This window comes from Engystomops pustulosus, chromosome 10 (assembly GCF_040894005.1).
Source record: "Engystomops pustulosus chromosome 10, aEngPut4.maternal, whole genome shotgun sequence".
NCBI lineage: Eukaryota > Metazoa > Chordata > Amphibia > Anura > Leptodactylidae > Engystomops > Engystomops pustulosus.
In genome coordinates, this window is record NC_092420.1 from 14,481,673 (window position 1) to 14,498,709 (window position 17,037).

At 42.0% G+C, this 17,037-nt stretch overlaps 1 protein-coding gene across 2 annotated transcripts in view; it reads right to left on the reverse strand.

Moving 5' to 3' along the window:
* Positions 1–2,207: 2,207 nt before the first annotated feature.
* Positions 2,208–17,037, reverse strand: part of LOC140104008 (uncharacterized) — a 33,635-nt gene continuing 18,805 nt past the window's right edge. Inside the window, exons 9-11 of one of the 2 annotated variants that reach the window (XM_072127333.1) lie at positions 15,754–15,826; positions 9,268–9,385; positions 2,208–2,621 (exon numbers count right to left, since the gene is read on the reverse strand). In XM_072127333.1, coding sequence (XP_071983434.1) covers positions 2,426–2,621; positions 9,268–9,385; positions 15,754–15,826 — 387 coding nt within the window. In that variant the 3' untranslated portion in view covers positions 2,208–2,425. The remainder of the gene's footprint in view (positions 2,622–9,267; positions 9,386–15,753; positions 15,827–17,037) is intronic. The other variant, XR_011850224.1, reaches the window with a different exon arrangement.

The window sequence follows — 17,037 nt, forward strand, 5'->3', positions numbered from 1 at the left end:
GCTGTCTATGGGATTGGGTCGACATACGAGCCTGTTTCTGTGGGCAACACATGATTGTGCACCAAAGTGAACAAAGTGCACCCAAAAAAGAAGTGCTACACTTTCTGAGCAGTGTAGGGAGAGCCAGATTAATGAAGACTGTGTACCAGTTTTTAATTAATCAGATGCAATTTTTCCCCCATAAGTGGATAGAATAATCCTCTAAATCCGATTGTTGGGTGTTCAATGAGCCCCACATACACTCTCAACTGAGCTAAGTGTGCATGTGCCCTGTATGGGTACAAAGTTCATGTTAAAGCGGATCAAATAATCATTAAAATCAGATTCTTGAGGGGTCTGACCGATTCCAGTATACAGAACCCTACAACTAATATCCTATTCCATTTACAAATCCAATACGTATTACGTACCCTGCAGTAAGTATAGTAAGTACAACCCCTTTGTCCAAAAAGTATAGGCACCCGGCACCTGCGAAACCCAATACAAGCACAAATGCACATGTAATACAATTCCCCAGGTTTTACCATCACATAGATTCCTTATATTTTGCTGAAAAACATCCAAAATTACAGCCGGACGGAAAAAAAATTTGCCGACCCCTTTATGTGCACACTATTGTACCCACTTCTATGTAACCAAGAGGTTTACATTACAAAGAGACGGGTGTGAGCCGTTAGCATTTCTAAGTTCAAGGAAATTTGGGAAGGAATGATTATTGTGTTAATTTGCAAAAAAAGCTGTTTTTCTGTCACACACCCGGGCGCTCAGGTACAAGATTATTATCTCCTTTTTTTTTTTTGTCATTCTGAGATATTTGACATTAATGTTGAAAATTTACAAAAAGTATCATAGGTTCTGACTTACACCTCAGATACACTATTAACAAAGTTAAAAAGATACTGAAAAAGGGGTCGGGGGGAAGATATCATTAGAAAATAGGCAAAGGTTGCCCCCTAGAGGAAATATGTAGAATGGCAATTCAGTTTTAAAGCTCAGATTTGAAGGCTTTGGCATTGGAAAACTGCATTGGTAGCAATTCCCTAAGTCATTTCCCGAATTTGAATTAGTTTCGACTTCCATTTAGGTAACCATTGGCCTCAAGGTCATAAGTCATGTGATGCCTGAGGCCAGTGACTGGCTGCAGTGTTAATATGATGTATAGGGGCACATCTGCAATGCAGCCTTGAAAACCCAAACTCCAAGGATATACCTGTGAGGTCCAGTTGTAACCTTTTATGCTGAGCGTCACCATCCAGTGCCTTCGGCTTAGTATTGTTTGTCAATGCCATACGACCCCAAAATTGGAAAATAATGGATGCTCCGGACTTAATGGCCACACCCATGAGGCGTCTAAATGCTAATTTGCATAAAATTAAATATTAAGATTTTTCTGCATCTGAACCACAGATTTTCTCATTGCTTAATGCTGGAAGACAATTCAAATATGCATATGCTTAGATTATATATGTACTGGGAGCTGAAAGGTTTCTCTTAAAGGGCTTGTGCCAGGCTTGTTGTGTCTGATAATGAGTGAGGGTCCAACTTCTAGGACCTCATTGTTACCAATTGATGGAGTGTTAGGCCCCTTCCACACTTGCGTTGCAGATCACGTCAGAGTTTGATCAGGGTGCGATCAGGGTTTGGTCAGTGAAAAACGCACATTTTGCATCAGTGTTCAATCAGTTTTCAGTCAGAGTTTGTTCAGTGTCTCAGTTTTTCACGTGCGTTTTCAATGCAATTTCAATGCAATTTCAATGCGTTTTTCACGCGCAGAAAATGCGCGTGAAATGGACTCAGGGCTGAGCTCTATCTTTTCTATGGCAATTGATGTGTGAAAAACGCATTGCACTTGCAAGTGTCTCAGAGTGCGATGCGTTTTTGATGCATCTCCATAGACTTGTATGGTGCGTTTTTCACGCGTGTGACTTGCAAAAGTAGAGCATGCCGAGATTTAAACGCGCATGTGTGCGTGAAAAAAAATGCAAGTCTGAAAAGACCCATTGGTTACAATGGGTCAGAGTGCAATGCAAGCTCTGCGTGTCAAAAGCATGCGCAGAAAACGCGCGTGAAAAACGCAAGTGTGAAAGGGGCCTTAGGTTGAGGATGCGTCCTGTTACTTCATTCATTGTTATGGGAGTGTCAGAAATTGCTGAACACAGCGCTCAGGTTTCTCCAGCACCAAAGTAAAAGTGGTGCACTCTGTCAGAGAAGTACAGGGGGTGCCAGATTCATGAAGAACGTGTGCCAGAAATCCTGAATCTGGCGCCCCCTGCATTATACACAGAGCACTGCACGTAGCACACACTGCACTGTTCTTAGTAAATTTGCCCCATTGTCTTTAATTCTATACAATTTTATTTACAAAATAGCTTATAGAGGATAATTCATAACAAATAGCTACAAAAATAGACTTCGCCCATTTTGGCTACCATAAACTCTGACCCCCTTCAATAACTAAATTGTGGCCAGTCATATAGTCTGAAGCTTCTGACGCCAGGTACACCACAGCGGCCTGTAGATCTGTCACTTGTGCCAGCCGCCCGGCGGGTATATCGGCCAACCAGCGTGTTACCAGTGGTTTTAGGGCTTCTGAATGGATGAGCGGTGTGTCCACGATGCCCCTGCAACAAAGTAGACATCATAGATTTAGAACATTTTATTTATTACTTTTACATTTCATTTCGTTATTTCGGGAGCGCCATTCACTACCTAAGGGGGCATGTAGGACATCTTGTTGATGCTACCACCTTGCTACCATAAGACCAGGGGCCTTATGACATGTCATCAATTTTGTGACAGTTTCTGTAGGAAGAACAGCTCTGAAGGACAAACTGCAGCTCTGACAAGTTTTATTTGGGCCTTGTTGCCAAATTCTTACCGGTGAAGGATCTGGTAGATAAAGACCAACCATAATTTTTCATAAACATGACTGCTATCTTCCATAAACAGCTCCTCCCTTTTCCATAGGTTGTGTGAGGTATTGCACTTCAAAGTCATTCATAAAAATGAATCTGAGCTGCAATACCAGGCACAACGCATGTACTATGGCGGCGCTGTGTCAAGAAAAAAAAACAGTAATTTTTTTCTCCAAAAATGATTTGTATAACTTAAAACAAAAAAAACTTACAGAAATAGGCTGATAACAGACAACAAAAGATTTTAAGTAAATAAAACTTTAATGAATAATGTTTTAGAAAAATACTTTCTAATAAAGCAAAAGTGTTTTACGTATAAAACAGGAAGTTTGCTGAGAGAGGCAAAATGTCTTCCCCGGCAGTGCCATCATCATTTATAGCCCATTACTTATTCCTGATTCCATTCTCTGAGATAAATAATGTAACAAACATATTAAATAGAACATAATAAATATTCAGGCCACTATTTACCAGATTAAATCAATGAAAGTCGATTACGAGAAAAAAAACCTAATACTTAAAGGGGTTTTCCAATAATAGCAAATGATAGCTGATCTATGAAGACCCAACCAAACAACTCTCACCAATTATGAGATGGAAGGACCAAAGGTCTACGTGGAATTTCCGGACTATGGGGCACATTTATTATATTATTTATCATATAATATTGTTTGTCGATGCCCCCATTCTCTCACACCCGTTGGATTTATTAGAAGACTCCAGCTCTAATGGCTGGGCTCAGCTATTGTGCAAGGGGGCGAATAGAAAATGGGTACACAAGCAATGATAAATGTGGCGCTATGCCTTTAACTGTGTGTATCTTAGGTTATGTAGCTTAAGGTACATTCGCCGTGTGCTGGAGAGGAGGAGGAGGCGGCCCCTCCTCCCTCCATAGAGAATAGCGGCGCACGGCCGCACACACGCCAAAAGATAGAGCATGCTCTATCTTTTTGCGGTGTGCGGGCCGGATCGGTGCCAGACATGTGTGGCACCGCATCTGCCCCGCGCCGCTATTGCCGTCTATGGGGACGTACATGCGGCTGCAAATTTGCGGCCGCATGTACGTCCCCGCAGACGGCCATGTGAATAAGCCCTTAATTGAAGCAGTCTGATAGAAAAGATTATTGTATTCAATATAACACTAAAGATATGTTTCCAAGTGCTATAGAATCAAAGATCTGAAGTCTGAAGTGAGTCTTTCTCCTTCAGCCTCCAAATTGACTCTTCTCTGCTCATTGTCACATGAGATTCTTTTTATAGCTAAACAGGTGAGATTATACAAAAAATGGAATTCTAGAAAGGGCAATTCATACCTGACCAGTAGGAATTATTAGTTTAGTGAGAAAAAATCTGGTGACAGATTCATTTTAATCTCCATAAATCAGTAAAAATCCAGTGCTCCCCCACTGGATATAAGACAAGTGTCATCATTCACTGGCAGCAAACATAGATCTTACGACACATTGGAGATTTAATAATTACAAAACTTTAGCTAAAGCGCAATTTACTGTTGTCGCACTCTATACCACGCCGCCCCACCATCTCTATTCAGAACCAGTGTTGCATGGCCAGGGCCTAAATTAAAGCTCAGAGGACGTTCTAGGAGAGAATTTTTTTTTTTTTTACCGTCTTCTTCCCTTTTAATATATTTGTTCATTTCATATTTGTCACCGGTTTGTTTGCTAATTTTCATTTGCAGGCGTCACTTCTCCCTGCTAACCGGGTGCCTCAATGGGCCACTGATTTCTTTGAAATGACAGGCTGTAAATATGCATAAAAAAAGCATTGCAATTAGCGCGTGTGTGGTTCAGTGCTGCTTGATTTCATTGGCAAGTTTACCCACTGTGTTGATAAGCTACATTATCTAGAAAATTGGCCGCTGAAAAACAGCACCTTTGATTGCCAGCGAAAGTTTCAGATAACAGGGTGCTGAAGGGAATTATAATTGAGGTTGAATATGTTAACCAGGGTGTCACATGCTCCTTAGAAGCGCTAATTTATCAGCATGTTGGAATTTTTATTAACATTTGGAAAGCGTCCCTGCCACACTAATGAACTACAATTGGCAGTTCAGATTTTAGTTACTGTCATCTATAAGAAGTTAAATGTAATTTCATTGTCGGCGGAGATATGTAAATTTATTTGTTCCGGGGGCTACAGAAATTATACATTGCACGCAACACAAATATGACGCCGCGGAGAGATAGCGCCAATCAGTGTCACTTCCATCCAGGCCTGCCGCCGGTGAAATTGAAGTGTTTGAGTTTTATTGTGTCCGGTTCTTGTTAATAAAATGGGATGTTAATGCTGTTTGTACATTTTAATGGGAAATCATTGTTTTAATCGAGATTGTCAAGGCTGCGGGGGGAGGGGAGGGATGGGGGCTCAGTCAGGCGATGTGATTCCCCGCTCCTGGTTATTCAGAGGCTCAAACTTTATTACATTTCGTTGTGTTCCTCATTGCTTTAGAGGATACAGTGGAACTTGGGACTTGTTTTGGTCATTTAGGCAAATTAATTGTACACGACTTGATATAAACACCCTATGCTGGACGCTGTTGAGAAGTTGCATAATATGACAGCAAATAAGCAGCCGCCGCCGCACTCTGACTGACTGGAAAATTCATAGTTTATCTATAATAGACCAGGCCAGATCCATGTTGCTCATATAAACCAATCCCAGCACAGTTTTCTTGTTACAAGAGCACAGTTTGAAATGAGAGCTGTGCTGTGATTGGTTGCTATGGACAACAAGGCCTATTTTGCCTTCTAAGCCATTACACTAAATTAGGCCCAGAACTGAGAGATGGGATAAATGTCCTGGGTCTCGATGGACCCCACTTCTTTTCCTTGAGGGAGGGAATAACTTGCTATGTCTCTGATTTGCCTAAGTAATACTAATCCCTGAAATTCACATTTATTCAAATACTTTCACTACAAAAATCTACCCACTCCCTGGAAAGCTGGGTGTATACCAGCATACTGCCATACACTGAGAGTTCTGCTTGTACAGCATGGGGACTGCATCTAGTTAGGCAGTCTCTTTTCCGATAATACACAAATAGGAAAGCTGGGTCTTTACCAATATGCTGCCATACAAATAAAGGGGACTGCATCTAGTTAGGCATTCTCTGTTCTCATATCAGGAAATGTGGGTCATTAAGTGTTTACCCCCTCAGGGGTAATTCCTACCACCAATGTACGGTGACTAGACTTAGTTTTGCAGCCCAAGCTCCCGATCTGCACCATATCCATTTAGATGTGCGTTTCTCTAGGAAAGCTGGGTGACATGCTACAATATCAAGGGAGGCATAACTTAGATAATCACTTGCTAGCTGAACGACATATGAATCAATGTATATCAGTTTTTCAGCACCCTAGGAAAGCTGGGTGGGAACAAAGAACCAAAGATCTTACTTCAAATCATATAGAATACCAGTCTTAAAGGGGTCTTCCTGGCTTACCCAAATTTACCCTGCTACAGCTGTTGATTCCAGCGAGTGTCCATTCCCCTTGGCTGGGTCAGAGGTGTCCATGGTCATACAGTGGTCCTGGAGATGTGAAGTTGTCACCAGGACCCACAACAGCCATGGAACTGACACTCGCTGCAATGCAGGAACTTTTAGCCGAAATGACTTCAACAAATCCCCCCAATTATGTATGGGAGCAGCCATGTCACTCTGAACATTATAGTTCACAGCCACAAGTTGATGACCCCCATGGTGTAAAAGCAATTCTGTTGACTCTGCACACTTTCTCTTTTAACCATTTCCCTGCCAGATTCCCCTGCGGAGAGTTCATCTATCACACTGCAATATATAAGTCTGAATTTCCATTACTATCCAAAAGTGCTAATACCGGCGGCCGCTTCCAACACTTTGAATAATGTATCATTTTGGCCAAGTACCACTAGATAATAGCCTTGATTTGTTTCCTAGTAGTAAGATATTCTGAAGGTAGTGTTGACATTATCTAATGACTAGCGATGCTCAAACAAACTGCTTCATCAGAGCAAATCCCCGACAATGGCAAATATTTCTTTCAAAAATATAATAGGATGAAGAAATATTGTCCTCCCACTTTTACTATTCAGCGGTGAAGTATTCTTATGGAGGAGATGGAGGATCCAAAATCAAGTGCAATTAGCCTTGTGGTCGAGATTGTAATAATATAGCAATCTTGACCCCTAAGGTCAAAGATTTTAACCATCATTTTTTTAGGTATAGTGTTCTGTGCTGATTAATTTCTTTATATATCTTGGGCATAGCTGTGATCTGATCATAGAGAGCTACAAAGACAATGGGGTGGGTGTATCATGCCTTGTATGCCAGTTTTCAACAAGGGAAGGCTTTGGCCAGCAAAATTTACTAGAACGTGCAGGCTATTGTTGCAATTGACACCAGCCCTGGACTGGCATGAATGTCGGCAAGCCAATACGGCACAAGAGGTCAGAACCGCTTAATTATTCTGAGTTGACATGTGCCGGCTGCACCAATTATTAAGACTGGTGCATAAAACTTAACACTTTGGGGCACATTTACTTTCCCGTCCGGAGGAGTTCAAAGAAAGTGCATTGTCCGCCGATAATGAACTCTGACGCGATTCACTAAGATTGTGTGCCCGATACAGTACATGTGTCGCTTCCCCGCTCAGGTCCACCGGAGTTCACTTTCTTCTTCCTGGTGCATGTAAGTGCTTGATCTTGAGACACAATTTGGGAGTTAAATCCCGCTCTCAGTCCAAATCAGTCGGATCGCCCAACAGCCGGCCCCCCTGATTTCAGTCGTATGAAAACCGGCGCAGGGTTGCTTTCTTCCAAAAACTCTACACCTGACCATGGTTTGTGCTGGTATTGCAACTAAACTGCATAAGGATGAATGGAGATGAGTTGCAATACCAGCACAAACCATGATAAGGTGTGGGGCTGTTTTTGAAAGGAATCAGCCATGTTTTTCAACCTCTGGACAACCCCTTTTAAGTTAGAGCATACTAATAGGATATTGGGCTTTTCTTAACGAGACAGCTTTCTGCAAAAGTAACAATTTCTGACAATGAATCTGAATAGTCCCAAATGTCATTCCATAAAATACACATTCATTCTCATTTGCAAAACCAATTTGAAGTTTAATAGGCCAATGAGAATTTTTGGCCTCATCTGCAAATCATTTCAACGGATCAGCACAAAGCCAATCCGCCCATTCTTCCTAATGGCCACTAATCGCTTGACAGTGTCATGTCACCTTTAAAAATCCTACCCAAGCCAAAGTCAACGATACGAGCGGTAATTAGATTGCGAGCTCTGATGCAACCATTGCATGGCCTCCCTACAAGATGCCTGTAAAATCAAGCACCAAATTTTTGGCTTTCACGCCAACTGAAGACTGTGTATGAAGAAGCCCTTGGATGATGTATCAGTGCAGAAATTCCTTGGTTGTGTGTGTTTTTTTTTCACTTTGGAGTCCTGCCATTGTGCATCTTCGTAGGCAAGAATCATTTGAATTATTTCCAGATTACCGACAGCGAGTGCCAACGTACTAATGTGCTGGTGTATTGACTATGCTGCGCTAACAGCCTATTAGTGATTTATTTCCCACGCCAGAATTTCATTTAGGAAAAAATGAAAACCTTTCCTAGAAAAAAAAAAAATAATAAGCGCAAAGCACATTTAGTAATTAGAAGTCCTTCTCCTATCTTGGGATTTATCGGGCACAATTTATGTGTCCTACAAGCCAACATTTGATGAAAGGTCTAGGTCGGAATTTGAAAGTCGATGTCACTTAAATGTTTGGCTCTCGTGATCGTTTACAGCAATGATACAGAATCAGTGAAGGAGTCCGAACACCTTCAACGACTGGCAGCCGAGCACTCACTGGCCAACTCTACTCACCGAACACATTAATGCCAGTTCAGCCGATGGAGTGAATTTAACATGCCTTGTCCACCAGTTTTCTGGGGTGTGAATGCCCCAGCCTGCCATATTTATTATAGCCTCCTTCTGAACACCAGCAGAGATTATAGCTAAAATCTCTGGCCAGGTCTGACCTGGTCTTACCGGCTTTCCAGCGCTCATACTCCAGTCTCTTAGTAAATCCAGCATGCAATGCACCAAAGGAAGGGCAACATTATGACTGGTGCACTTTATGAATTAATTGGGAAGATGGGAAAACACCACTGCCAATGCGAAAGGATCAGGCATTGACAATTTTCACCGTCGATCCATCCTTTGGCTTCTCATATACAACTCAATGAACCCATTGAAATCATCAAAAATGTTGGGTATTGCAAATACATTACGCAAACAGAAGACTAAATATGGTCAAGAAATTCACCCAATATTTTCAACTTGTACTTACGGGGATATGCAGTTGACCCTCACTCCCCGGTCAATCCATTCAGTTCCTAGTGTTTGAGTTAATTTTACCACACCGGCTTTTGAGGTGTTATACGCTAATTGCTTCTGAGGATGCGGAACTGCAAGAAAAAAGTCGGAGAATAATTTACACTTATGAATTGTGTATAAATCCGAGCTGTATAATATACAATATAAGCACCTGTGTGACATCACGTGACCAGTGATATAACGAGCCGCGCACCTATGTGACATGTCCAGTGATATAACGAGCCGTGCACCTGTGTGAGATGTCCAGTGATATATAACGAGCCATGCATCTGTGTGACATGTCCAGGTATATAACGAGCCATGCACCTGTGTGACATGTCCAGGTATATAACGAGCCGTGCACCTGTGTGACATGACGTCACTTGATCAAGGATATAAGAGCCATGCACCCGTGTGACATTACATGACCAGGGATATAACGAGTCATGCACCTCTGTGACATCACATGACCAGGGACAGATTTATCTGTTTATTATCTGATATTATTTATTTTCACTGGAAGTAAACAATGAACCTTCAACTTAATGCTATAGAAAGTGTCATTGTTTACGGTGGCTGAGTGGGTTCAAGTCCAACCCAGGTCAGCATCTGCAAAGAGTTTGTATGTTCTCTCTGTGTTTGCGTGGGTTTTCTCTGGGTCCACCAGTTTCCTCCCACACTCCAAAGCATACTGGTAGGTTGTTTAGACTGTGAGCTCCATGGGGACAGGGACCAATTTTGCCGTGTCCCTTGTAGGCATTTCCCTCTGAGATTGTATTTAGTTAAGACAATGACCATATGTAAAATCAAACATGGCTGGAGATGGACTATATTCCCAGTATATTTCCAGTTTTCCCATAAACATTTGAGCAATTTCTAGCTATTTTTTTGAACGACCCGTCATAAATCACATAGAAATTGGTGGTGTGATTTTTCTCTTCAGGCTAGAGTCTATTTTAAAGCTTAATCCGACCCGATTCTTGACTCTCTCCTGGCAGCAGAAGAGTTACGACCATAATCTACTGCTTCTATAACAAGATTTGCAAAAAAAGACTTTTTTACTGAAAGATTCTGTAGCAAATTCATCCTTCTAGATTTTCCCCGTGGCGGTGAGCTGCTAAACACACATTTTATTAAACACATTTACAGAGCAGTCAGGAGCTCCCTCGTAGCTTTTCAGAAAACTCATTCAGTATTTCACCCGGCTCGTGTCTACCCTCGCAGAGGTTGTTATTTTGAGAGATGCTTTAAAGTATGAAGGATAAGTCTCCGGAGGACTACAGCATGTAAGCGGAGAAGCAGAGGACCAGTTAGTGCAAGCTTAGGCTGCGCGTGGATTTCCAAACTACAAATCCCAGCATGTCCTCTACATCTCATATACATGGAATAATGGTCACCTTGCATCTGGGCCCTAAAAGCTGATGGGGCCAATAGGGGGCAAGAAATACTAAAATCATGACTCCTAACCAAAACATATCTGCTTTCTTCTGAGAACAGTGCCACCCCTGACCACAGGTTATGAGCGGTATTGAGCATAGAGTGAATAAAGCTTAAAGGAGTTGTCCAAAATAGAAAAATATTGCTGATTGGGGGTGCTGATAAACTTGCAAAGTTGGCCACGAAGGGGGCCTCAGCCCAACATGCAGAGTGCGCCCCGGCCAGTGGAGAAGGGGACCCCGGCCAGACACGCAATGGGGACCTCGGCAAGACAAGGAAAGGGGACCCCGGCCAGAAACGGAAAGGGGACACAGGCCAAATACGGAAAGGGTATTCCGGCCAGAACGGAAAGGGGATCCCGGCCAGACATGGGAAGGGAACCACAAGCAGACATGCAAAGGGGACCTTGGCCAGACACAGGAAGGGGGCCCCGGCCATACACGGGAAGGCAGGCATAACAACGGGACTCCCAGCAATCCGGAGGGTACCCAATTGCTGAGCCCAGTGTTTGTATATAGAGGATAACTTGTTACAACTCCTTTAAGGCCAGTACTACATAGAGAATTGTTGCAGTACAAGCTAAAATTTTCCAAAAATTCAAATAGTTCCAAAAATATAAAATCTGATTTTTCCTATACTTGTAAGACCCACATAGAAAACTCTAGAAAGTGCATGAAGTACTTTGTACCTCTCCCAGAAGCAAGTATCAATGTGAAACAGTATGACAAAGAAAAGGCTAAGAAAAACATGTTGCTAGCGCCCCACTTGTGAACTGGTCACATGTGGTATTGCAGCACAGCCCTATTCACTTCCATAAAGCTGAGGTGTAATGGACAGTGTGCTGTTTTTGAGAAATCTCAAATCTCTTATAGGTCAGCAAAGGTTAGACCGAAGTCAGACACGTTTCCTTCTGCCACACAATGCAGTTTTTGGCACGTCTTTCCTCTCCTCCACCATCACCGCACCTCCCCTATGGTTGAACCTGGCTGTATCCACTAAGTCAACTCATTTCAATACTTAATTATTTATAAGGTGCGCATTTACCTTTAACAACTCTCAATACCTTGTAATAATTTCCAGCCATAAATCCCCAGCCAGACCCTCTTAAATCATTTGTTAACAACTTCTCCCAAAAAAAAAAAAAAAAATTATAATTGCAACTTTTTTTTGAGTCCTTGTCCCGAGTCTTTGAAACACCTTCCCCTCCATCCCCAAAAAAAAAAAAAAAAATTGAAATAAAACAATTTCTGTTTTTAATTATAAATAGGACAGGTGGCGCGGACACTTAACCAAGGACTCGTAACACAATTATAAATGCATTTTTGAAGCAACGTTTATGGCCGCTTTGTAATAAACTGCACAGAATGCTGTCGAATGTCATACTGGGCACTGTAAAAATAAATGGTATTCCCAAAGAAAATAAAAAAAGGGCTGCATATTTATATAACATTCAGCAGATGGATGTAATATTAACTTAGTGGTTTTGTGTTGTAGTTTTATGGCCGCTAGATTTTCTTGCCTAACTTGGCAGCTCAAAGCACCGTTTGATTTTTGGATTTGGACAATACTGAAACAGATGTCCAGACCAATAAAATAAATTCCTGAAGGGCTATGCTTAATTTGTGTAATTGATCAATTTTTGTTCCATGGGCCTCGGATCACCAGAAAGTAACTGCCTTCCAGATTAGCTCAGCAGTCGGGATTTTTCTCCATATGTTACAATGGTTTATTGGCTCTCGGACGACACTGCTGATACAGCGAGGCTGGTCGAGGCACCTGTTGGCAACTATAAAGAGGTTTAACAACTGGCGTTATAGTCTGGAATGGAGAGAAAGTTACTAGACAAATATTGCACATAATTCTCGCTTAAAGTGCCAGGTCTCTGTGACCAACGGGAAACCGCTAGCTAGGGCACAGGAGTTTTCTTTAAGGTGCAAGGGCAGGAGAAGGATTTACAGGTATGTGAGGTTATATAAACTAAAGCGGTGCAGATACATAGATATGGAACGCAAGGAAGTTAAGGAAATAGACAGATGGTTCATAGATAGAGAAAGATAGAGAGGGAGAGAGAGGAAAAAAGAAAGAGAAGGAAAGAAGAAAGAAAGAAAGAAAGAGAAAAAGAAAGAAAGAGACAGAGGAGGAGATAGAAAGGGAGGATGAAAGAAAGAGACAGAGGAGGAGAAAGGGAGGGTAAAAGAAAGAAAGAAAGGAAGAAGGAGACAGAGGAGGAGAGAGAAAGGAAGGGTAAAAGAAAGAAAGAAAGAGACAGAGGAGGAGAGAGAAAGGGAGGGTAAAAGAAAGAAAGAAAAAGACAGAGGAGGAGAGAGAAAAGGAGGGTAAAAGAAAGATAGAGTCAGAGGAGGAGAGAGAAAAGGAGGGTAAAAGAAAGAAAGAAAGAAGGAGACAGAGGAGGAGAGAGAAAGGGATGGAGAAAGAAAGAAAGAAATAAAGAAAGAAAGAACGAAAGAAAGAAAGAAAGAAAGAAAGATAGAAAGAGACAGAGGAGGAGAGAGAAAGGGAGGGTAAAAGAAAGAAAGAAAGAAAGAAGGAGACAGAGGAGGAGAGAGAAAGGAAGGGTAAAAGAAAGAAAGAAAGAAAGAAAGAAAGAAAGAAAGAGACAGAGGAGGAGAGAGAAAGGGAGGGTAAAAGAAAGAAAGAAAAAGACAGAGGAGGAGAGAGAGAAAAGGAGGGTAAAAGAAAGAAAGAAAGAAGGAGACAGAGGAGGAGAGAGAAAGGAAGGGTAAAAGAAAGAAAGAAAGAAAGAGGCAGAGGAGGAGAGAGAAAAAGAGGGTGAAAGAAAGAAAGAGACAGAGGAGGAGAGAGAAAGGGAGGGTAAAAGAAAGAAAGAAAGAAGAAGACAGAGGGGGAGAGAGAAAGGGAGGGTAAAAGAAAGAAAGAAAGAGACAGAGGAGGAGAGAGAAAGGGAGGGAGAAAGAAAGAAAGAAAGAACGAAAGAAAGAAAGAGACAGAGGAGGAGAGAGAAAGGGAGGATGAAAGAAAGAAAGAAAGAGACAGGAGGAGAGAGAAAGGGAGGGTAAAAGAAAGAAAGAAAGAGACAGAGGAGGAGAGAGAAAGGGAGGGTAAAAGAAAGAAAGAAATAAGAAAGGGAGAGAAAAAGAGAATGAGAGGGAAAGATAGATAGTTAGAAGGAAAGATGGTCAGACAGCAAACAATCCCCAATTCTGGGTTTGGAGACAGTCTGCCATCAGTTTCTTATGCACAAATGGAGTCATTTCATTGGAGCCAAATTCCCCACTCCCCCATGTACTTGCCCTTAAGTGCAGTTGATAAGAACCCCCTGTGCGGGCTTATAAGTGATGTATTCATTTGGCTCAAATAAATTATTTCCATTTTTGCATGACAGGCTGATGGAGGACTTCTTTTTTTCATAGGCAGACAGATTGATAAATAAGAGAATGATAGATAGATAGATAGATAGATAGATAGATAGATAGATACATAGATAGATAGATAGATATATAGATAGATAGATATATAGATAGATAGATATGAGATAGATAGATAGGAGATAGATATTGTATAGATAGATAGATAGATAGATAGATAGATAGATAGATAGATAGATATGAGATAGATATGAGATAGATAGATAGATAGATAGATAGATAGATAGATAGATAGATATGAGATAGATAGATATGAGATATATATGAGATAGATAGATAGATAGATAGATAGATAGATAGATAGATAGATAGATAGATATGAGATAGATATGAGATAGATAGATAGATAGATAGATAGATAGATAGATAGATAGATAGGAGATAGATAGATAGATAGATAGATATGAGATAGATAGGAGATTTAAAGGGCCGGCGTGACGATAATTTGCGCTGGCCGGCTGCCAGTTCTGTTAAATAGTCGGCCCCTTCCTGTGTCCCCCACTGGATCTTTGTGCCTTACAGCCTTAGGCTACATTCACACACATGTATGGGGGACGTATATACGGCCTATATACGTCCCACATACACTTCTATGGGCTCACGGCCCTGTACGGGAGCGGTACGGTGCAGCACACGTGCGGCACCGTACCGCTCTGTAGCCCGGGAAAATATAGGACATGTCCTATCTTTTCCCGTGATACGGCAACGTGCGCTGTATCTTCCTATGGCGAGGGGTGGGGGAGAGCAGCGCTCATCCCCTGCTCCTCTCCGCAGCGCCGATGTATGCCCACCATACTACTGTACGGCGGGCATACATCGTGTGAATGTAGCCTTAGAGAAAGCTTGTCTGATGCCCTGTGCTTGTATTCCGAATTCCTGTTGTGACCCCGGTTATGTTATTGACTGTGAACCCGTACTGCCTGTCCTGACCTTCCTCTACGTCCCTGACTCTGATCCTGTGCTGCCTGTCTCGACCCCCTGCCTGTCCCCGACCACAATCTTGTCTTACGACTTTATACTACGCCTTGACCGCCACCATGGACAGTCCCGCCTGTGGAGCGACCTGGTGGCTCCACACCACAGCAAGTCCGACCCACTTTGTGGCGGGCACTGGTGAAACCCGGGTGCTACTTAGACTCCGGTCCCAGGTGTCGCCTTACGTCATCGCCCAGTAGTGGTCCAGTGGGTCCACTACCCCTGGTGCCTGATAATATGGACCAAGTTGCTACAGTTACTTCTGGAGTTCTCAAACCTGTAACTACTGTACAGATTGAGTGCAATGAATTTGAAATATATTCAAAATGTAAAATGGTTTTTTGTTTGCTTTTTTTCAGGTCGTGTTTTAACAAAAATCCAAAGAGCAATTATCAAATCATTAATTATCAGTTCCAGTGACCAGACACCATACTAATGAGCTCTCTCCGCGCCGCGGCTTGCACAGGTGCGCCGCTCGCACACAGGTTAAGGAGGCCGTAAATGTTTGCTAATCCGTCTTTTGACCTGATACATAGTGTCAGTGATTTACCACTTTCTGATACAAGCTTAATTAAATCAGATGCATGATTACTAATTAAACTATGAATTCCAAAGCCCAACTGTCATCTCTCATCACTCACCTATTAAACTCGCCATAGATGCGGTATTAATTATCTTCCCATATCCTTGACTCAGCATTATGCGGCCCGCAGCCTATGGAAAGAATTACAGGCATGACACATGGCCCCGTTTTGGAGGATGATGTTCCCCAAAATAGATTTGAAAAAGAAGAATCAAGAAAAAATTTTAAAAAATATATAGAATAATAAATGAGATAATAGAAGTAAAAATTAGAGAATATTTCTGTAATATTGATAAGTACGTTTTGTACAAAAAAAAACCCTGAAGATTTTGGATATTTTGTGTGATTTTCTTTGCTGCGGACTGACCCTCTTTTTTTACATCTACTTCACTCTGGCTTTGGGCCCTACCCTCCCGAGCAGCAGCATGGTGCTAATGATATACACATGTCATAGCCCTCCCTTTCACCTCGTGATACGTTTATTGAATTTTAAAAGATTTTTTAAAAAATAAAAGCTTCGATTTCCATAAACCTTAATGACTGTATGATGGCGCTCATACTGACCACTACATTTTATGTATCAAATATACACACACAGCACTGAGTGATAAATACACTGTGCCGCCATTCACTAAGATCATGTGCCCGATATCCTGCATGTGTCGCTTCCCCGCTCAGGTCCACCGGAGTTCACCTTCTTCTTCCTGGTGCATGCAAGTGCATTGTCTTCAAACACAATTTGAAAGTTTAATCCCGCGCTTAGTCCGAATCAGTCAGATCGTCCGACGCCCTACCCCCCCCCCCCCATTTCTATCCCACGAAATCAGCACAGCCGCGCCACAATCCGATTGCGTGCAACACAACCCCCAGTTAAATAACAGTCACAATGGTGTAAATCCCCAAAACATCGGAAAATCAGACAAAAGTGCGGACCCTTAGTAAATAAGCCCCTGTGTGTCTTTGTTGTGCATGGCCTTTGCCTGTGACATTTGGCGCTATACCGTGTCTCTACCATAGAAGATCACTAGTAATTTCCATTAAAAGCCCAAAGCAACTGATACCCAAAACAGTAAAAAAAAAAAATGATACCTGTTCTTAAAAAAAAATTCCTTTGAATTTGGTCTCCACCAATCCCATTCTATAGATTTATCAATGAAAACGGAGAAATCTCCAAATTAATTAGCGGTCTCAGTTGTTAATCCTAATTAACGATTAGGCACCAGCGCAGAGAGGCCGCACTTCAAAGTGGATGTAAAGTATTAATTTACTTAGCATCAGAGAAGCGCTGAGTGAGCCCGCTAATACTGGAGATTCGTTGCTCCTTCAAACCCAGGGCCCCACC